Raw genomic sequence first — 21,666 nt, forward strand, 5'->3', positions numbered from 1 at the left:
GTGCTTTCTCAGCCTGAAATTGAATTAAAATAATTGTTTACCTCTAATTTACCCAATCGGTTTTGACTGTGATGATGATTAATATTCTTGTTTGAAGTGCAGTCCCACCAAATTAAATATCATCCCACTCCAAATGCCTTTCTACCTATTTCTTCATAAATAAACATGACATGGTGCATATATAACTTATTCAACATTTTATGTCAGTATTAGGCATATATTATCCATCAGAAGGTTGAAAATTGAATTTCCAACTCCCAGATAGTGTTGACTCAAAGAAAATAAAAATAGAAAGAACATAAAAAAATAGGATAAATATCGAAAAAGTATCTACGTCAATGTTGACCACTACCTTTAATAGTGGTAATCATAAGATAGATCCTCACAGATCTAAATATTTTAGTAGGCTAGTATAATCTCAAAATTACCCAAAATGGATAAGGACTAAAAATTAATTCAACAATAACTATGAAATATTCTCAATACATGATAATTAAAAAATAGAAAACAAAAAGAATAAAAGGCATAATCAATCAATTAATTATCTTCCAGGATTTATTCCACACCCTGAAATTAAATTTTAAGTTAGAAGAAGCTTCTCATCTTTCCGAGGACTTGACCAGTTGTCTACATGCATTTGTGCTTTCTCAGCCTGAAAATCGAAACAAATAAATCTGATGATAACACAGGATTCTAAGAACAGTAATTAAGTCAAAGTAACTTGGCATTGGAGTACAGCATTAATTAACTTCTTACCTCTTTTTCCCAATCAGTTCTGATCGTAATGATGATTAATATTATTGTCTGAAGTGCAGTCCCACCATATAGCATTCCAGCCCAGATACCCTGTAACATACATATATATATAGTAAAGAATAATATGACCCAATTAAATATACATATTAAGAGAAAACCAATGGGATTAATCATAAGGATAACAGGATTTACCGAAACTCCAGAGTGGAAAACCCATTCCATAATGAAACCAAGAGGGAGACCAATTATATAATAGCATCCAATATTTATGTATGCAACCCATGATTGCCAACCTGATCCAACTGCCACTCCTGCGTTCATTTAGCACACCATACAATTTTTTGTTTCTTATAACCTTTGTTTTTGGTATCCCAAATTCATCAATTATATTGTGATTTTATGAACCTGAAAGAACGGGTTGGATGCTGTTTAACAGAATGGTGATGGCCAGCAAGTTTGAGAGTGAATCCACAGCTTCCACCACACTGCTGCTGCTTGTGAAGATTAAGGCTATCTTGTCATGAAATGTCATTATAACGACACATATTACAACTCCAATCAGTATCGACTGCGCTACCGATACAATTGTTGCGAATTTTGCACCTTTTCCGTTCCCAGCTCCCAGCTCATTTGCAACTCTTACTCTGTTATATTGAATCATTCACATATTCAAGCTGTAATAATTTTCATATGACTTTAATTTCTTTTGGTACCTACCTATATGACTTTGGTCATCTAAAGTGAAACATAAACAATAATCTCATATCTTTTCTACCTTTTACAGAAATAAAATATGGTAGGAAGAAAAGCATACCCGATTCCAGCAAAGAATGCTATAGGAATCATCATCTCCCATCCATTGATGCTCATGCTGCAAGATCGAGCATTTGATACACAAATTAATGAGAACAACCGTTAAGTCCGTTTACCAATCAGCAACCATCGTTTGCATTTCTCTCTAAGAACTAAGAAATAGAAATACAAAAATTATAAAAGATAAATAAATAATAAATTGTCAAATATTTAATGGTACTAATGGAGGGAGTTCTTCGGGAGCCAATTTTTTTCTTTTTCTTCTTTATCTAAAAAGGCTGGAATTGCCCCACAACTATTTATGTACCACTCCACTAGCCATTATCGGGAAATATTAATTAAGCATACCATACTGATAATGCATCTACGGCTGTCGTGGCATTTTCCAAATTTCCTGTCATTAATACGAGGATTCGGAAGTACCAATTCTCCAAGCTGCGAACACAATTATTGAAGGAAAAAATTAGTATGATTATGAGCCGATCAAATATTGTTGTTAGTTGAGCTTACCTGCCTGTATGAATAAAAAGAAATAAATGAAATTGCACATTTGTCAAACTTGTTATGAATGGGGCAGGTGAGAACCAAACCAAAAGTTTTCCATAGAAGCAATTTCAAAGTGTCTAAATTAAATAAATCCGTTCCAATTAAATTAAAGAAAAAAAAATTACCAAAGCATGAGACCAGCAGCAGTAGAGAGTTTGAGGAATTCCCAGAGGCCGTGAAAGGCTTGAATGGAGAATCCGGTCCATGTCAAAGGGCACCAACCACCAACGGTGTAGAAATACAATCCAAAACCAAGAACCCACCAAGACACGTCCAGAGCTATGGCTGCACCAATCACCCCAAGTTCCCATTCATAAATCAGAACCCAGCTCGAAACAACATTCACAATCAACCCCACCAACGACACCCAAGCGATGACCATCGTCTTATGCTGGCACTGCAAGAATGTCTGCAGCGGAAACTGAAAGGCGAAGCTGAAGTGAAGTGGTATCAGCCAAATGGCCACCACCCCCGATTCCTCCGCCACGTCGTCCTCATGGCCGAGCAGTTTCAAAACGGGAGTGGTGTAAACGTAGAAAGGAAGCAGCAAAAAGCAACACAAAAACAGCACTATCCATGAGCGCTGCAAGTATATTCCCAACATGTGGTACTTTTTTGCTCCGTACGCCTGCCCACATAGCGTCTCCAACGCACTCGCCATCCCCAGCTGAAACAAATAACAATTTCAAGATTTATAATACAAGTGAGATACTTCTCTGGTCCTCCAACGTGAATATTGATAGCGGTAAGACGTACCAGGAGGCCAAAATTGAAACCCACAATGACGGTGTTGGCGATCGAAATGGAAGCGAGCTGCACATCGCCGAGATGACCGGCGAAAACTTGGGTGATTACGTTCATGGTGAAGGTAGCCACACGGGCAAATATGGTTGGCCCCACGATCACCCATAGCTGCTGGGTCTCCCTCCATAATTTTGACCAAAAATCTTGTGATCTCCATTTTCCATCTTCGTCTTCATTTGAGAGAAGTGGCTGGTTGTGATCGCTCTCCATATCTCTCACAAAAAAGAAGCAATATGGCTACCCTTCAGTCTTCACGAGACAGGCCGCACATCTACAATACATAACAATAATCCACTCTGATATATCCATATATATAGTATTACCTTTTCAACAACTCCTCTATAAAAATTTATCTGGTTATTACTATTTTAGAGTGCTCAATTTTACATAAAACATTCCAATTTTGGTCATACTAGACAAAAGTTTTAAAATTTATTAAATTAAAATTTGATTTATTGTCAAACTATTGTTAATTTATTAATATTAATATTCAAATGTTTCATCTTAAAATTAGTTCACTCCAAGAGGAGTAATACATGTATATTATAAATCAGTATAAGATCTCTTTTTTTTCAATATGGAATCCTTAACATGTCCCTCAAGATCGTAGTTCTTTTTGCTCATCGATCTTGGCTAAATCCTATTTTTCTGGACCGCTTGCACATTTGAGCGTTTGAGCTTTGATACCATAATAATATCCATAGGTTTTATCTCAAAACCAATTGAATATGAGAGGAGTAGTCCATATCTATTATAAACCATTGTAAGGTTACTTTTGTTTTCAAGGTAAGATACTTAAACAATTAATATATCTAAATACATGCACATATACTTTTCATAAGAAACTGAATCCTCCAGGTGTAACAATAAAATATCTTCTTTTTCAAGTTGTACGCACATTATGTCCATAGAACAATAATTTACTCATGTGAACTTTTTGTTTACAATTGTTGACATATTATTTTACAAAAATGAAAAATTTTAATACATGGTAAAATTTAAAATTCGAAGAGATTAAAAGACAAAGTTAAAATTATCAAAAGGAATGAACTGATGGATACATTTACCAGAAAACGTATTATTCCACCGGATATATGAGTATTGGGAATTTTTAGGTACACCAAATATAGTTTTTTAGTTGGAAAGAGCAATTTTTTCAACCTGAAAGTAGATCATACAAGTTCCCATTTTCCAGTGTACCTAACAGTCTTGAAACATTTTGTATATGAGAATGGGAATGTGATTGGGATATGTCTTTAAGGACCACATTTCATAACATTTTCTAATCCCTTACAGCTCGTGGTTAGTTTTAATTTAATAAATATTCTCTTCTACGCTTTTCAATTAATATTTGATTGATTAGTCATGTGATAATACTTACTGTTTTACTCATTTTTGTTATGTAATGCAAATGATTAGTACCATTGCCTTCTCTTTTCTGCTCTGCTTAGCTTATTCATTTCATTTATTCCTTTCACACCCCAAACCACGTGATGCGTCACGTGTTATCCTATAATTTAAGAAGTTAATTAGTTGCTTAAAGTTGGAGAAAATTTTAATGAATAATATACGAAAAGTTACCCTTTTGGACCGTGGGTTTTCAGCTATAGCCTATAGGATGGTTTGGTCCATAAGTTTTAAAAGTGTACATTTCTGCCCATGAGTTTTGAAAAACAGGTTTACATGGCCCCTACAATAACAGTCTCTTACGACTCCAACGAAAATATGACAGGGTTTAGGGTGGAAATCAACCGATCGTTTTTTTTTTTTTTAGTTTTAGTTTTTAACATTTTCAGAATAAATGAAAAACATTTTTAGAGCAGTAGCATGATCAAATCATATAGCTTAACAAAATTGTAGAAATAGATTTTTGAGGTCTATAGACCGATATAGAGTATTGGGCAGCCATTACTTTGACAATGTTTCACATAGCGGTGTTCCTCATATGAGGATGAATCGTAGTGTCGTATTGGACCTTATTGTGGTTATACTTGAAATCAAAATCGCTGTATTCATAATATGCTAGATGGTTATCACATAATGGAGTGAAAAATGAACACCGCAATCTTAAACTATATTATGGTGTTATCCAAAGAAAAAATATCAATGTAACATGATCAAATGAAAAAACACGGTAACGTTATTTTAAGATCGCGAATTTTTATCCATCTAATTGCATTATTACACACGATGACCCTATAACATCAGTCTAATCATCTTTCCATATAAAAAGAACGAAACAGATCTCTATGAAAACACTCAAAGGGAATCATGCACAATTTTAAATTTGGTCCTACACAATTTCTCAATTCTCAATTTGTTGCTCCATTAGATCGAATACCAAACACTACTATAGTACTAAAAAAATTTCGGTTCACATCTATCGCAAATTCAATCCTTTCTGTTAGGCCCACCACCAAAAAATTATACACTCTCTTCTCTTTTCTCTTCAATCATTCAAATAAAGAAAAAATGGTTGTTTTATACTCTTTGTTTCTTCCGTATGTTGCATAGTGCTTATTTAGAATTTAAAACTTGTGATAAAAAAAAAAACAAGGTGCGTTTAAAGCAAACCAAACTCCCATTTATTTTCTTTTCTTTGAGGTAATTTAAGCAATTTGTCATTCAAATCTCTTATACTAAGAACTATGATTTTATCCGTATTAGATATAACCTTCACGATTTTGTTTTTGGTTTCACATCAATTTTCTCATACCAAAGAAAATAATTGTCGTCTCTTATGTATCATGGATTATACTCTTTCCTAATCAATTTGAGACTTTGTATGCATTCATCTTACAAATCAGACAAATTTGTACCAGACCCACTCGCTTAGAGACCCATCATGGTCATCTCATGCAGGAATATTAATAAGACGAAGCTTCAGAAACATACAAAAATGAAGTAATTAAGGATATGAATATTTGTTTGAAAGTAAAGTGTAAGTACCTCTAAAATCACAGTATCTGCCAAAATAAACCCAAACGCTGCCGTGTAGTCCAGCCGATGGAACTTCAAACTTAAAACAACGATTCCCATAAATACGAGAAAGGAGTAATGAAGGTGAGAGTTGAAGTTGAATGAACCCTTTTTATTATCGAAAAATTATTTTACTGCATCCAATCTAATTCAAATTAAACAAAGTGGTCATTTTAAAATAAAAAGAAAGGTAGCAGGTCAACTAACACCAACAATTATCCTGAACTCAAATAAATAAATTATCCATTCAATTTTGTAACATTTCCTGAAATAAGCTATTGCTATTTTATCTTACAAAAAAAAAAATCTTTCCTTTATAGGACACTGTATTTTTTGAAAGATCCCAAATCAGAAAGATTGGATAGCAATATATTAACATTAGACGACAACTGCAATAGTCCAAAAAGAAAGATAAGTCAATAAGTCAAACAAAACAAATAAGGGATAAAAAGGTAAAATAAGGACTCTCATCCAATTAAAATAATAATACAGATTAAAGGTTAATTATTAAATGGACACCAAGACAGAAATTAAAAAAAAATTATTATTCTTTTTCAGAAGAGTGTCGAACTAAAAACAGGATCCATTGAAAATAGTAAATATAGACCAAATCACCAAGCACTTTTTTTTTTTAAATATTCTTTTTTATCAAACTTATTCTAGAAGTATACCACTAACCAAATTATTTTAAAAAATAATGCTTGAAAAATAGACCACCTATGAATAGTCAGTAAGAGGAGAGACGACCTACAAACGTGGCGCTCCGTTGGTATCACATCTATTTTTTTTTTTTAATTCAAGAGATGATCAATTTGGCACACATTTCTGACGACAAAGTTGGTTTTTAAAAAATAAACATGTTTCTAGTCATTTCTGCACTTCTTCTTAGTGTCTCTTTCATGTTTTGAATTTTTAAAAATATCAGACATGGCACCAACGGAACGACATATTTGTTGGTCGTCTTTCCTCTTGCTGACTATTCATAAGTCGTATCTATTTTCCAAGTATTATTCTTAGAAATAGTTTGGTTAATGATGTAATTTTAGAATAAGTCGGATAGAAAACAATATTAAAGGAAAAAAAAAGTCCATATCACCCCGCGGTTTGCGTTGATCAATTCTGTGGTCTGTTAATTTCATCAATTTTTTGTGCCGCCATAAATTTTCTTATTGTTAAAATACCTATCAGATCTAAAGGGAAAACTTAAAATAAATATATTATTTTATCATATTATAAAAATTTAAAATTTTACTGAAGTAATATAATTCAAGTCAAACTCAAACACCAATATAAGACACATTAAAAAGGAGGTCATCTTTATACTACATTTAAAAAAATAAAAAATAAAATTCACATGCGATAAAAAAAATTCTCAATTTTTACAATACTGGATGAAAATTACCGTATTTAAATTCACAAGATGTGGATAATAAGAAAAAGGATAAATTACCTTAGGTCCTTGAAGTTTGGACAACAAATCGATTTCATGTACTCAGTGATAAACGTAGATGAGAATACTTTTAAAATTAAAGCTATTAATAAATAAAAAAGAGGGAAAAAAAACCTTCTCCTCTCTCTCGACCCACTGCACCTCTTGTCCTTCCCCATAAGGCTGGCCGACGCCCCCGCAAGCCCTCCTACCTCGCTGCTAAACAATCGTAAGACACTCCACCCCGAAAATACAACACTCCTTTAGAGTAACTTTTGTGCAGAGTTAAATTCCTTTTTAAGTGTTTGATGGTCGACAATTGTCAATGAGATCGTCACGAGGAGCACCCTCTTATCAAGGAGACTTGTCTCCATATTAGAGAGAGGAGTTAACAAAATCTCCTATTTAATTGGAAGAGTTGATTGACTAATTAAAAGAGTATAACAAAATAAAGAAAAAAAAATCTTGAGTGCAGTTGGTGATGTGAAAAGTTAAATCTAAAAACAAAGCCTCAATAACAAAATAGTTATATTTGTCTTTTAAAAAAAAAACCAAACAAATTGTGGATTGTAAGCTACTAATTTTAGTTCAATATAAAATATCATTTATTAACATATATGTTATAAATTATGTATAATAATTATTTTAATGTTTTATGTTCTACATGTCTAAAATGAGTTTAAAACGTGAAAAATTTCAAGGAAGAACACAGTTTTGAAAACAAATATGCCAAATAAATAAAATCAGTAAGATAATTTCCTCTCCATCGATTGAGCTTCGAAGGTGGAACATTGTTTCTAAATCTTTTCACCAAAAAAAAAAAAAAAAAAAGGTGGGTGACGAAGGTAGAATCTTTTGCCCCCTACAATGACAAAATTTATTGATTTAATACCCTCCATTCTTTTTGTTTTTTGTACAACATTAAGTTCAACATCAACAACAATAACTTGTTTTTTAAGTCTTAACCCACTAAATTAAGTTCAAGCAATACCTTCTATTTGAAGATAGTGTGTGTATATATATATATATATTTTGGATTGTATCTTATTACAATTAACTCATTCTAACCAAATCAATCAAAGCAACCTTATTCAATCTTCAAATCTACGATGAGATAAACATGAAGAATAATATACCTCAACAAGAATATGTAGTATAACCCAAAATTTTCTCAACAGCCACCACTGGATAATTAATTAAGAAACTAAAATAATAAGAGGCATACAATCACTACTCCATTTATTCTTTTCCAGGACATTTCCGTCCATTAAAATTAAAATTTTAACTGAGAAGATACTTCTCATCCTTTTTAGGGCTTGACCACCTCTCTACATGCATTTGTGCTTTCTCAGCCTGAAATCAGATCAAATAAATCGAATAAACACTCGATTCCTAGTCACAGGAATTCATTAATTTTAAGTCAAAGTAACTTGGCATTGGATTATAACATTTAACTTTTTTACCTCTTTTTCCCAGTCAGTTCTGATTGTGATGATGATTAATATTATTGTCTGAAGTGCAGTTCCACCATATAGCATTCCTGCCCAGATACCCTGTTTCAATTTTAAAAATATATAACCCAATTAGTTACATATTAAGAGAAAATCAATGGGATTAATTATAAGGATAAGGGAATTACCGAAACTCCAGAGTGGAAAACCCATTCCATAATGAAACCAAGAGGGAGACCAATTATATAATAGCATCCAATATTTATGTATGCAACCCAAGATTGCCATCCCGATCCAACCGCCACCCCTGCATTTGCATTCATATTTTATTACATATTTAATAACGCAGTTATTTTTTAAAAGAAAATTTTGTTTTTGCATTTCTCTCTCTCTTAGTTGAATTAGCGAGTAGCCAAGTTCTATCCATGATTTTATGAACCTGAAAGAACGGGTTGGACGCTGTTCAAGAGAATGGTGATGGCCAGTAGGTTGGAGAGCGTATCCACTGCTTCAACCACCCTGCTGCTGCTTGTGAAGATCAAGGCTATCTTCCCATGAAATATCATTATAATAGCACATATCACAATCCCGATCCCGGTCGACTCCGCCACCGATACAATTGTTGCAAATTTGGCGGCTTTCCCGTTCCCAGCCCCCAACTCATTTGCCACTCTCACTCTGTTAACATTCACATTTTCAAGTTAGTCAATTTGCCTCTGATTCCTAAATCTTATGTGTCTTTGATCTATCTAAAGCGAAAACCAGAAGGGTTTGTTATTTATGTTCTAGATTTATTGTGGTAAAAAGAAAAGTACCCGACGCCAGCAAAGAATGCCATAGGAATCATCATCTCCCATCCGTTGATGCTCATGCTGCACAAGTTTAGCCAACAAAATAGTATACAATAATTGTCCACCACTTTATTGAAAAAACTGTGAGAAATAATGAGAATTATGAAGAGATAAATATTAATTAATTTGGCATACCATACGGATAACGCATCCACAGCAATGGTGGCATTTTCTAGATTTCCCGTCATTAATACAAGGATCCGAAAGTACCAATTCTCCAAACTGCGCACACCCAATTATTGATGCAAAAATTAGTAAGGACAGACCCCTGCGAGTATGCTCATGTGTCTATATCAAACAGAGCAATAAATGTAATGATATTGATGGATGACCAAAATTTTGCCATACAAAAAAATAGTAAATTCTAGAATTGGTCCACAACTTTAAAGTAGAAAATATTTATAGATAGACTATTAAAAACTTAAAATTGAAGAGGGAAAAAATTACCAAAGCATGAGGCCAGCAGCAGCAGAGAGTTTGAGAAATTCCCAAAGACCATGAAAGGCTTGAATGGAGAATCCGGTCCATGTCAAAGGGCACCAACCACCAACAGTGTAGAAGTACAATCCAAAACCAAGAACCCACCAAGACAAGTCCAGAGCTATGGCTGCCCCAATCACCCCAAGTTCCCACTCATAAATCAAAACCCAGCTCGAGACAACATTCAGAATCAACCCCGCCAGCGAAACCCAAGCGATGACCAGCGTCTTCTGCTGGCACTGCAAGAACGTCTGCAACGGGAACTGAAATGCGAAGCTGAAGTGGAGGGGTATCAGCCAAATTGCCACCAGCCCCGACTCCTCCGCCACCTCGTCATCCTGGCCCAGCCACTTCAGAACCGGAGCGGCGTAGACGTAAAACGGAAGCAGCAGAAAGCAACAGAAAAACAGCACTATCCAAGAGCGCTGCAAGTATATTCCCAACATGTGGTACTTCTTTGCCCCATACGCCTGCCCGCACAGCGTCTCCAATGCACTCGCCATCCCCAACTGATCAAACAACAAAAATTAACCTTTTTGTCGCACATTGGTTATGTGTTAATAATCACACGTTGAAAACATAAGAGAAGTAACAAAGTTAATAAAGTAGTTACTATAACTAATATAGTAATACACTAATATCAACCTAAGTTAACCAATATCAGTAATATACTAATATTTATTGTCTCATTCCTTATTGGTTTTGAGATGAACAATATTTATTGTCTCATTGTTTGTTTGTTTTGAGGTGAACTTCATGAATATTGATAAGTTACGATGAAAAAAAACGTACCAAGAGGCCAAAATTGAAACCCACAATAACAGTGTTGGCGATGGAAATGGAAGCGAGCTGCACATCGCCGAGATGACCAGCAAAAACTTGGGTGATTACGTTCATGGAGTAGTTAGCGACGCGGGCGAATATTGTAGGCCCCACGATTGCCCATAGCTGCTGAGTTTCCACCCATACCTTTGAGTACTTTGATCTCCCATTTTCATCATCTCCTCCATTATTACTAGTCGAGATCAGCAGCGGACGGTTGAGATCCGCCATCTGGAAAACAAGAGCCCAGCCAGTGTAAGGAGTAGATCATAGAACAATCATGTTAATATTAAGGGTGAATGTTCTAAAATCAAAAAACACTATGCCTATGCTTATGAAAAATCATTCTATACAGCATATAAGGAGAACAGAGTATGTACAGTAATATTATAAGTTATCTCTTTTTTACACCCATCCTTCCTCGCACGTGAATATATTTTGTCGTGTAATTTAAGAAATGAATTACTAGCTTGAAGTTCATTTTTTTTTTTTTTTTTAGTTTTTTTAGTATAAAATGCCTAAAGATTGAAGATATATAAATGTCAATTATGATGAATTATGTTTGCTTGAACGTAGCTTAAAATCCCTTAAAAGTTTAATTAAACTTTACTAGTAATAATTTTTAACTATATTAAATTTGGTTCTAACCATTATTAAATTTAAGGTTGTGAATTATATGTCAATTACTCGAGCGGTTGAGCTTTAGCCTAGCTTAAAGTTCAATTAAACTTTACTAATAATCATTTCTAACCATATTAAATGTAGCTCTAACCACCATTAATTCTTTGACGAAATAAGAGAGATAAACGCAGAAAAAAACATTAAACTCTTATTCTTATTACATGTTACAACGTGATTGGACGTTAAATATACTCCTTTTGAGGTATTTTTAAGTTACTGCAAACTTTATTAAAAGTTTATTAATTAATTACGCACACAATTCAAAGAATAATAGTAAATAAATAAGCAAAAAATGTGAATGTGAGCTGGATGTTATTTCTATTAAAAAAATTAGAAAACAAAACATTAATCTCACTTTTATATTTGATAGTTTTACCAAAATGAGTTTAGTCTAGTGGCAGTTGAATGTCTTATTTAATATTTATTTTATTAAATAGGAAATCAATATGAGTAGAAAATTTTATCTTTTGTACATTTGCACAGCAGCCAACAGAGCACATAACTCGACGGTGTTAAAAAAAACAGTATTAAAATTATTGATAATGATCATATTAATTTTAAATTATATATTTTAAATGGAAATCTCAATGAACTAACAATTACTATAAAATCTCTATTTCTATACAATAATAATAACAAGTACCTGTAGAAGCGGTATCTGTCAAACCGTAACGTCCGCTCGCCGTCGTTGAGTTGGCTTCCCGACGTCCAAACAAATGGAAGTTCCGACGAAGCTTTGGATTCCGAAACCGAAGAACAAATCGGAGAGGCGAGAGAAAGAAGAGGGAGAATAATTTCGCTATGTCGGAAAGTAATCCCTAAAATAATTAATACATTTCTACGAATTTAAAGAACTTGTAATTCGAAATTGCGGAAATTAAAAAAGAAGGTATAAATTCCAAGGCCTCTATATAATTATCTTCTGTTTATTCAAGACGAATTCAAAACGAATTTGAATGTAGTCCTGAATTTCAGAAAGCGTACATATGATCTAAGAATTCATAAATGTTAGTTACTCACGTGTGATTGCAATAATGTGGAGGGTTTGAATCTGATTGTTTGGGTAATCGGTGAGGGGTTTAGACACGACTGTGAGTAATTACAATATACATTTTTTTTGAATTGGGTTGGGTTAGCTTAGTCATGGGTGTGAAAGAGATGTTTCAACACTTGTACACCCATGTGGCAACTGCTAATGAGATTTCAACTTATTTTAAATAACAAAAAAACAACTACTTTGACACTGCAGAAACTCCCAAAACAGGATCCAATGCCCACGCGGGAGCCGGGAGGGATCCATGAAAACCCAAAAATGCATTTTTCTTTTCTGTCCTCGATTTCCTTATTACCATTTTACCCCTAAGCTGTTAAAAGAACTATTTCTAGTTCAATAAAAATTCAACTTGGGTGAGCCCAACCCGTATTTGGGGTGTGGGCTTTACCCTACTGTTTAAGCCCGGCCCACCACAACCCAATCTCCCCACCTGCGGGGCCCAGCATAAGCAAACCCCCTTTTCTTCCGGTCCTCTTTTTCTTTCTCCACCTGCAGTGAGCCTTCATCCTCCTCTATTGTTTAAATAAATCTTCGAATTATTAGTAATTCAGAATTAAAATAAGATCAGTTTATAAAATTAAAATTTTACAATTAATTTTTCTACATAAACCTATTTAGTTTTTACTTTATAATTATACTTATAAATTATGATAAAATATTTTTAGGTGTGATATTATTGATCAAATTAAAATTGTAATTCAAATTATATTAGATAACATTTTTTTAACTGAAAAAATAAAATCTTATATTTCTATTAAAAATAGTAATAATATTTTAAGGTGATTTTCCTGATATTATCATCATCATACTAGTAATTTAGTCAAATTAAAACAATATAAGTACATGTCAAGACAGATATATGATCTACCAAAATTTTGAAAATTCAAATGTCACTGGACAAGTTGTTGAGTTTTTATATATGTGTGGAATATTTTATATTTAACTCATATATATATAAAACAAAAGATATCAATTTAAATGAAACAAAAACACAATAATTAATTTAACATAATTAAATATTTCATAAAACTTTCTAAAATCCACATCATCCACGCCTGCTTTTTAAACTTAGATTTATCCAAAGCTGCACTTCTTTTAATTTTTTTTTTCTTAATTAAATTCTAAACTAGAGTCTGTTAATATTCATGAGGCCACCTCTCAAAATTAATAGACAATAAGAGATAGTGACTCTTTTGAACTTATCGATCTCAGTTGAATCCTATTTTTTTTTAATTGAATGTTCGTATGAGCTTGTTAGACTTTAATATCATTCTATAAGATTTCATTTGTATAGTCAACGATACCATATAAACATTTTGTTGGGTAGTTTTGAATTAGCACGTGCCCGAAGCTGCAATTTGGGTTTGGTCCCCTCCTCCAACTATTATTGTTATTGCTATTATAATTCAACTTTTGTTGGTGTGTTTCCGGCCCGCCAATTAAACGTCCCAGTCGCAGTGCTTTCTAGACAAATTTTCCAACTTGGGTCTGCGTGGGAACTGGAAATTAACCAGCACAACGCAGGCTCTAGCGGCAACCATAACCAAATTAATAATCGAAGGAGGACACTCCATTATTGCTTTCCATGAAAAGTAACGTATCTCTCACCTCACCCTTTTCTATTTCTAAATTATTTCCCTTGGACTTTATAACTCTTTTAAATAATACATGCCTCTCACACCCACAATAATTTAACTGTTTCATTCATACAGTACACCTATGCCATTGACAACATCTCGCCACTCCCAACTTTGACACCAAAATGTCCCAACTAAATAAAACGCTTTGCCTCAAGGAACAACCAAATTTTAAAGCTGAAGAACATGAATAGTACCATTTTTATAGTACCATAAATGTAGACTATGCAGCATCTAAACTTCTAACGTGAAGAACATGAATAAATATCTTTACTATTGAATTAAAATTATTTTTAAAAATGTATTGTGACTATATCTAATTATTAAAAGTTTAATTCAACGTGAATCACCTATATTAGGTTTGGTGATTCGTATCATGTTAAATTAATATAAATAAATTAGTCAACGATACAATTAAATAATAGCAACTAATAATATATGTGCATAATGAAAAGACAGAGAAGCATTTTCATTTACAATCCCTTATTTCTATGTATAAAACACCAACATGGCACATCATTATCTTCCTAAGCACTGATAAAGCGACGGAGAGGGAATGTAAATGGTCTCTTGGGCTTAAATCAAGTTAGGTTTTAATATGGATGTAAATGTCAATTTTCAATTTTATTAAAGTCTTGTATGAATTCGTAATATTATAAATTCGTTGATGGATATTATTTAATAATATGATTATCAGGTATACTTATACAAAATCATACCTAAAAAATCACAAGTACTCCAACTATCAAAGAGGAAACTTAATTGGTAGTTTAAAGAAAATGAAGAAATTTTAAGAGAATGCCATAACTTTTCATTTCATTGCATATGAGATGATGAATAAAGAGCCAAACATGATGTTTAGACTTATCTACTTAATTATGATTAATATATTTGGTGGAGGATTTTTTAGATAAAAAAAGAAGTTGACTAATCAAACTAAATATAATTGAGAAAATAAAAATTTTATGCCATCTTGGTCAAAAGTAGCTTTTGAATAATTGGTGGGAAATCATATTATCAATAATTGTGGAGCGGCATAGTTTAATATTCAAAATGTGCATCTTTATTCTAATAATATTATTTTAGAACCTATTTTAAATCCACTGTCATGAACAGCCTATTCTCGTATGGGTTGATGCAAGAATTTTTTCCTTCAAGATTTCTCAAATTTACATCCATCTTCAATAATAAAAAGGGATGGACAAACCTGTAAAATAGAAAAGTTACATAATGGCATGGTACTAGCCACACACACTCCTACTTAAGTTGAAATTGGAGTTTTAGATTAAGCATAGAGTAGAGTCTCAATTATGATATTTGTGATATTAGATGTCGTTTCTATTGAAATTATTACACTTCTTATCAAGTTACCAATAAATTGTAATGTCATTTTGGAGATCCCAAATCATAATGAAATCATAATTCTATTTTAAATTTATCTGGATTAATCTAATAGTTATTTATAGCTTCCAAAATGGCTACATCACTATTTAGTACGTTGTGAGGCCTCATCCTACAATTCTAGCAGTGGATATGGCCACCATGATAGTAGTATCAAATTTTGTTCCTAATATTTAATTTACTGTTTATCACTTCGACAATAGGTAAAAGTTTTTTTTAACTAGTATTTAAAATATTGTAAAATTTATAAAAGTAAAATAATAAATCGATTAATTAATTATATGTTAAAAAAATTATAAATCGAAAAATCCTCAATACTAGAATTTTCTCATAATAGTCTCCATCACCCGAACAAAAGGACTGTCCCTCCCTGATAGAAATCCAGGCCGATCGCCCACATGGCCGACAAATTCTGCAAAGGCCTTCCCATTTTGCTTCGAATTCATTAATCAATTATAAACAAAATGTAAATATTTCAATATTTTATACTTTTTGAGTGTTAATCAATTCAAACTTTCAACTTTGTTGAAAATTTAAATCCTTTACTTAAAGATTTCTTTTATTTTTATTTTTTATGATTTGTGTCCATATGCTATGGGTGTACTTATAGCTGGAAAACTACTTTTAAGGTCTTTCATTATTCTAGTTGTGTTAGATATTTGCTTAATTTCCTAAGTTATATTTGGGTATTTTCTTGCAAATTTAAGGATTTTATGGACAAGTTTAAGTATCTTTGTGGTTGAGTTTGAAAAGTTGTTAAGGAGTATTAATAGACTATTCCGATGTAATTTGACACATAAAATTAAATTTGTCTATCAACAAAATTGGACAAGCCTTATTAACAAAATCTATTTCTTTTAAGTTGCATGAACATGTTCTAGTACACAGTGTCCAAATATGTTAAACAAGAATATAATTTGATGATAATTAAGTCACTTTTTATTAATAAATTATGTAAAAGAAAAATCTAGGGAAGAACTTAATCGAGAATTTTTAATATACCATGTCTAAATTTGAGGATTTAAAAACGACTAAGAACTAAATTAAAAATTAAAATTAAAACAATTTTTACAAATGGTATTCGACATATTTAGCGTAAAAAAATATTAAAGAGAGTCCTTTGACTTTTGCATTAATAGATTAAGAGATTTTTTTTCTTTTAGTATAATAATATAGAGTAGAGATTTAAATTCTACCTCACAATTAATTGAATCATATTAAAATCTACCAATTATAAAAAAGTTGAAGTTGGATAACGAAGAACTAAGTAAAAGTAATAATAGCTAATTATATATATCTCAAATTAAGAAATTAAGAGTTCGAATCCTTTTTTCGTATTATACTAAAATAATAATAATAATAAATAAATAAAGTGTTTCAGTGTTTCGGGTTGAATAAATCTTGAACTAGATTTGGTCCCCTCCCATCCCACATGCAACCGGCCACGTCAATTATATTATTATTATTATTTTAATAGAATTAAGTTTCCCCTGTTTGCTTCCCGTGCTTTATCCATTTTCGTGTCGATAGATAAGGATTTATTTTTGTATGGATCACTGTTTAAAAGTTGACAGTTAATTGTTAAAAAAATTACTACTGTTTATCTATTTTTCTCTTTCATTTATTAATTTTACCACAAGATGAAATATTTACTAATTAACAACTAAATATTTTTTATTTATTAATTAAGTTTTATATGTCACGTGTGTTACGACTCATTCATTTCAGATAAAAAATTTCAGATTAATTGAGTTTGTAGAGATTATTTTCAATCAGATAACTTCGAATTTAGGCCGTTCCTATATGTTATACTAAATAAAAATTAACAATATCCAATAAAAAAGACGCTTAATCGTCACGAGTATAGTTTTGATACATTTGACAGTAATTGATATATATCTCTAATTAAAAGGTTGTGAATTTGATCCCTAATCCAGATGGTATACTAATAAATAAATAAATAAATAAAAAATACACTTAGTCGGTGGGAAGTGGGAACCAACACCGTTTTCGTCGAGATACAAACCCTACTTGATTTGTGTGGGTTGTGGAATGGGGATGTGGCCATTTATTTTTCCTCCGTAGAATGTGGATCCGTTTTTTTTATATGATTTTTTTTGTGAATAAAGCATTTATTATATTTATAAATAAAGTAATAGCTTTTGAATTTTACGGTATAATATTTGAAATTTATATATTTATTTTTTTCTAATATATTAAATAAAAAATATAATTGATATATCATCAACATTCATCATATCAAATATATCTTTTTTTATTTTTTATTTATTTGAAAAGATCGTATCAAATATATCATTAATATATTAGTACTTATAATCAAGTATTATTGATTCCTTCCATATATATCAAATTAGGTATATCAATGCATGTCAATCTTTATATTAGGTATAAAATAGATCTATTTAAGTCTTAAAAGGCAAACATTTCATCTAAAATATGAAAATAATCAAACTCAATTTAGTAATATATCATGTATATCATTAATATATCAATATTCATATAGGTATATTGGTACTTATCACAATCAAATATATCAACGCTAGATTCAAATCAATTATTGTTTAAATTTAAATTATGTGAAGATTTTTGCTTTCTTCTCCATGAGTTAGGTCTCTGGATTTTGCTTTTTTATTTTTTTTTCCCAAAATCTAAAAGTTGTTGCTACTTCTGCAAACTCCTATTAATTTTCTTTTTACTACTTTTGCAAGCACCCTTTTATTTTTTTAATTAAAAAATATTCTGATTAACTTTTTTTTTAATTTTATTAATGTTATTGTGAGGTATTCAATCCTCATCCTGGATTACAATATGGCTTTCAGAAATCAGTGCAAATAAAATAGTAGTCTCCAGTCTCCACACTGACACTCCACTGCTAAAAAATGGTAAACAAATACAATCAAAGATTAAAAGAAAAAACATTTTCAAAACTGGGTAATTCTCAATAAATAAATAAAAAAATAAAAAAAAAGAAGGAGACCACTGCATAACAATTTCCAAAATTTATTCCATTCCACCATCTAAAATTTAAATAATAAAAAAAAAAAGAAAAAAGAAAAAATTAGGCGAGTAGAGGCTTCTCGTTTTCCTCAGGGCTAGACCAATCTTCTACGTTCTTGAGTGCATTTTGAGCCTGAAATTCAAGTCAATAAAATTGTACAATGAATGATTCTGTTCATGTTATATTTGGAGTTGAAATTTGACATTAACATTAAGTACCTCTTGTTCCCAGTTAGTTCTCATGGTAATAATCACTAATATTATTGTTTGAATTGCAGTGCCACCAAATATCATCCCACCCCAAATGCCCTGTGGGATAGACACACGTGTCAGTAACATTTAATACCACTATACCATATACACATGATTGAATTTTGATATTTAATTTATTTTTGTTATGAAGTGAAGATGCATACCAAAACACCAGAGTGGAAAACCCATTCCATGACGAAACCGAGAGGGAGACCAATGAGATAATAGCACCCAATATTTATGTATGCCACCCAAGATTGCCAACCTGATCCAACCGCCACTCCTGCGTTCATTCAACACACCATACCATTTCATTTTCTTTCAAAACGGCTCAAAATTAGTTTATTTATTTTGGATTAATTTATTTTTAAGAACCTGAAAGAACGGGTTGGATGCTGTTTAACAGAATGGTGATGGCCAGCAAGTTTGAGAGTGAATCCACAGCTTCCACCACACTGCTGCTGCTTGTGAAGATTAAGGCTATCTTGTCATGAAGGATCATTATAACTACACATATCACAACTCCGATCACCGTCGATTGGGCCACCGATACAATTGTTGCAAATTTGGCGCCTTTCCCATTCCCAGCTCCCAGCTCATTTGCCACTCTTACTCTGTTTATTCACATTCATATGCATGTTAGATCAATCATGACAAACGACCTTTTTCCAATATAAATTAAGTAATGAAATAATGTCCTTTAATAAAGTGAGAAACCAGAAGGTCGGTTGTTCTTTTTTCATCAAAGTACGGCGGAAAAGTAAGATAAAGGAAAGAAAAAAGGTGTAGTGTGTACCCAATGCCGGCGAAGAATGCTAAAGGAACCATCATCTCCCATCCATTAATGCTCATGCTGCAAACAAAGTTTACCCATAAATTATTAATTCCTAACGTTTTTTTCCTTTTTTTTTTTACCTAATTATAAAATGAATTTATTGGGGATATGGCACAAAATTGTAGCGGAAAAAAAGAAGAAAAATAGGAGTGGCATACCATATGGACAGCGCATCTACCGCAACAGTGGCATCCTTCAAATTTCCGGTCATGAGTACCAGTATCCGGTAGTACCAATTCTCGGAGCTGCCCAATGGAAAAAAGTTAATTCTGTGAGTTGGGAGTAAGTTTTATAAGGTAAGGAAAGGGGGAAAAACAGAATTTACCATAGCATAAGGCCAGCGGCGGCGGAGAGTTTAGTGAAATCCCAGAGGCCTTGAAAGGCTTGGACAGAGAATCCAGTCCAGGTCAAAGGACACCAGCCACCCACAGTGTAAATATACAACCCAAAAACCAGAACCCACCAAGAGATATCGAGAGCAATGGCGGCCCCAATGACCCCGAATTCCCACACGTACATCAAAACCCAGCTCGTAACAATATTCACCAACAACCCCAACAGAGACACCCAAGCGATGACCTGTGTCTTCAGCTGGGACTGCAAGAACCTCTGCAGCGGAAACTGGAACGCGAAGCTAAAGTGAAGCGGGATCAGCCACAGCGCCACCACCCCTGATTGCTCTGCCACGTCGTCGGGTTGGCCGAGCAGTTTCAGAACCGGCGTCGCGTAGAAGTAAAAGGGAAGCAACAGAAAGCAGCAGAGGCAGAGTACTATCCATGAGCGCTGTAAGTATATTCCCAACATGTGGTATTTCTTTGCTCCGTACGCCTGCCCACACAGCGTCTCCAGTGCACTCGCCATCCCCAACTGAAACAAAATTAGTTAATTAATTAAACAATTATACCAACAGGGGCCTGCCTCTGCCTACGGAGCATTGATACGTACCAATAGGCCGAAATTGAAACCCACGATGACAGTATTGGCGATGGAAATTGAAGCGAGTTGGACATCGCCAAGATGGCCAGCGAAAGCTTGGGTGATGATGTTCATGGAGTAGCCAGCAACGCGGCTGAAAATCGAAGGCCCAACGATCAGCCATAGCTGCTGAGTTTCCACCCACAGCTTTGACAAAAAATCCTCTCTCCGATCTTCACCTGATTCCGTTGCTCTGCTCTTATCTTTGCTGGAGATGATCAGTGGCTGATTCAGCCCCTCCGCATCCGCCCTGATAATACTCCCCATTATATTATTGTCGGAACAAACAATATAATAATAATAATGGGTAGTTTAACGAGGAGGAGGAGGAGGAGGAGGAGGAGGAGGAGAAACTCTAGAGGCTGCTTCTACACGAGACGAGAAACGTCGCATTTTATAATCGTTCCCCGCCCAAATTGGGCGCATCAGAGTTCCCATTTCTTTAAATTAAAAATTATTATAAACTTCAAATTGCGATCAACGTTTCAAGAAAATTGTGGATATAAATCATAGATTACCGCTACCAAATATTTTGATCAAACAAAAAAAAAAGAAAAAAAAAATAAACAATACTGTACTATCTTATGCGCAGTAAAAATAAATCTTTATTTTCTTAAAATAATAAGATGTCAAATTTTAAAGGAGAGTGAAGATAAAATTTATTTTTCAAATAAAATTATAAAAGGGGGGAATAATGATAAAATGTTTTAGGTAAACAAACGAAAAAGAAAATTGACGGTCAATGGAGGACTGCGCACTGCACAGTACCCACTACCCGAGCCTGCCAGCTACGACCTTAAGAAAAGGTTTTTTTCTTTTTCTTTTAGAAATAAAAAGGGGTATTTTTCAAACTAAATATTGTAACTGGTCCCTGACACATTT

At 32.9% G+C, this 21,666-nt stretch overlaps 3 protein-coding genes across 6 annotated transcripts; all 3 read right to left on the bottom strand.

Annotated features, from left to right (window-relative positions):
- Window positions 1–424: 424 nt before the first annotated feature.
- LOC111004791 (protein DETOXIFICATION 27) lies at window positions 425–5,979 on the bottom strand. Its single transcript, XM_022275979.2, has 9 exons — window positions 5,869–5,979; window positions 2,872–3,190; window positions 2,241–2,782; window positions 1,918–2,004; window positions 1,571–1,627; window positions 1,162–1,400; window positions 949–1,067; window positions 757–846; window positions 425–652 (listed from the first exon to the last, which is right to left on the bottom strand). Exons 2-9 carry the CDS (start codon window positions 3,127–3,129, stop codon window positions 581–583), a joined length of 1,464 nt encoding a protein of 487 aa, XP_022131671.1. The 5' UTR covers window positions 3,130–3,190; window positions 5,869–5,979; the 3' UTR covers window positions 425–580.
- A 2,432-nt stretch (window positions 5,980–8,411) lies between these two features.
- On the bottom strand, window positions 8,412–12,729 carry LOC111004792 (protein DETOXIFICATION 27-like). Of its 4 annotated transcripts, none has more exons than XM_022275983.2 (10): window positions 12,633–12,729; window positions 12,256–12,346; window positions 10,902–11,162; window positions 10,077–10,618; window positions 9,765–9,851; window positions 9,594–9,650; window positions 9,218–9,456; window positions 8,967–9,085; window positions 8,791–8,880; window positions 8,412–8,680 (listed from the first exon to the last, which is right to left on the bottom strand). In XM_022275983.2, exons 3-10 carry the CDS (start codon window positions 11,160–11,162, stop codon window positions 8,609–8,611), a joined length of 1,467 nt encoding a protein of 488 aa, XP_022131675.1. In that variant the 5' UTR covers window positions 12,256–12,346; window positions 12,633–12,729; the 3' UTR covers window positions 8,412–8,608. The 4 variants fall into 4 exon arrangements, with proteins under 4 accessions (XP_022131675.1, XP_022131672.1, XP_022131674.1 ...); XM_022275980.2 differs by having other exon boundaries at window positions 12,256–12,430; window positions 12,633–12,724; XM_022275982.2 differs by having other exon boundaries at window positions 12,256–12,411; window positions 12,633–12,703.
- A 5,976-nt stretch (window positions 12,730–18,705) lies between these two features.
- Window positions 18,706–21,202, bottom strand: LOC111004794 (protein DETOXIFICATION 27). The gene is made up of 8 exons (XM_088127751.1): window positions 20,755–21,202; window positions 20,135–20,676; window positions 19,968–20,054; window positions 19,771–19,827; window positions 19,350–19,588; window positions 19,139–19,257; window positions 18,942–19,031; window positions 18,706–18,855 (listed from the first exon to the last, which is right to left on the bottom strand). The coding sequence occupies exons 1-8, from the start codon at window positions 21,049–21,051 to the stop codon at window positions 18,784–18,786; spliced, it is 1,503 nt and encodes a 500-aa protein (XP_087983877.1). The 5' UTR covers window positions 21,052–21,202; the 3' UTR covers window positions 18,706–18,783.
- Between the last annotated feature and the right edge of the window lie 464 nt (window positions 21,203–21,666).

This window comes from Momordica charantia (genome assembly GCF_013281855.1).
Source record: "Momordica charantia cultivar OHB3-1 chromosome 8 unlocalized genomic scaffold, Mcharantia_2.0 BLBB01000008.1, whole genome shotgun sequence".
Lineage (NCBI taxonomy): Eukaryota > Viridiplantae > Streptophyta > Magnoliopsida > Cucurbitales > Cucurbitaceae > Momordica > Momordica charantia.

Excerpts from the sequence above, each read along its gene's own strand:
- LOC111004792 (XM_022275983.2), bottom strand. The coding sequence starts at position 11,162 with ATGGCGGATCTCAACCGTCCGCTGCTGATCTCGACTAGTAATAATGGA. Across the intron at positions 9,651-9,764 it reads GTGGATGCGTTATCCGTATG|CATGAGCATCAACGGATGGG; the intron begins GTATGCCAAATT and ends AAACTTGTGCAG. Across the intron at positions 8,881-8,966 it reads TTTTCCACTCTGGAGTTTCG|GGTATCTGGGCAGGAATGCT; the intron begins GTAATTCCCTTA and ends AAATTGAAACAG.
- LOC111004791 (XM_022275979.2), bottom strand. The coding sequence starts at position 3,129 with ATGGAGAGCGATCACAACCAGCCACTTCTCTCAAATGAAGACGAAGAT. Across the intron at positions 1,628-1,917 it reads GTAGATGCATTATCAGTATG|CATGAGCATCAATGGATGGG; the intron begins GTATGCTTAATT and ends TCGATCTTGCAG. Across the intron at positions 653-756 it reads GAACTGATTGGGAAAAAGAG|GCTGAGAAAGCACAAATGCA; the intron begins GTAAGAAGTTAA and ends TTCGATTTTCAG.
- LOC111004794 (XM_088127751.1), bottom strand. The coding sequence starts at position 21,051 with ATGGGGAGTATTATCAGGGCGGATGCGGAGGGGCTGAATCAGCCACTG. Across the intron at positions 19,258-19,349 it reads CATCCAACCCGTTCTTTCAG|GAGTGGCGGTTGGATCAGGT; the intron begins GTTCTTAAAAAT and ends GAATGAACGCAG. Across the intron at positions 19,032-19,138 it reads TTTTCCACTCTGGTGTTTTG|GGCATTTGGGGTGGGATGAT; the intron begins GTATGCATCTTC and ends TCTATCCCACAG.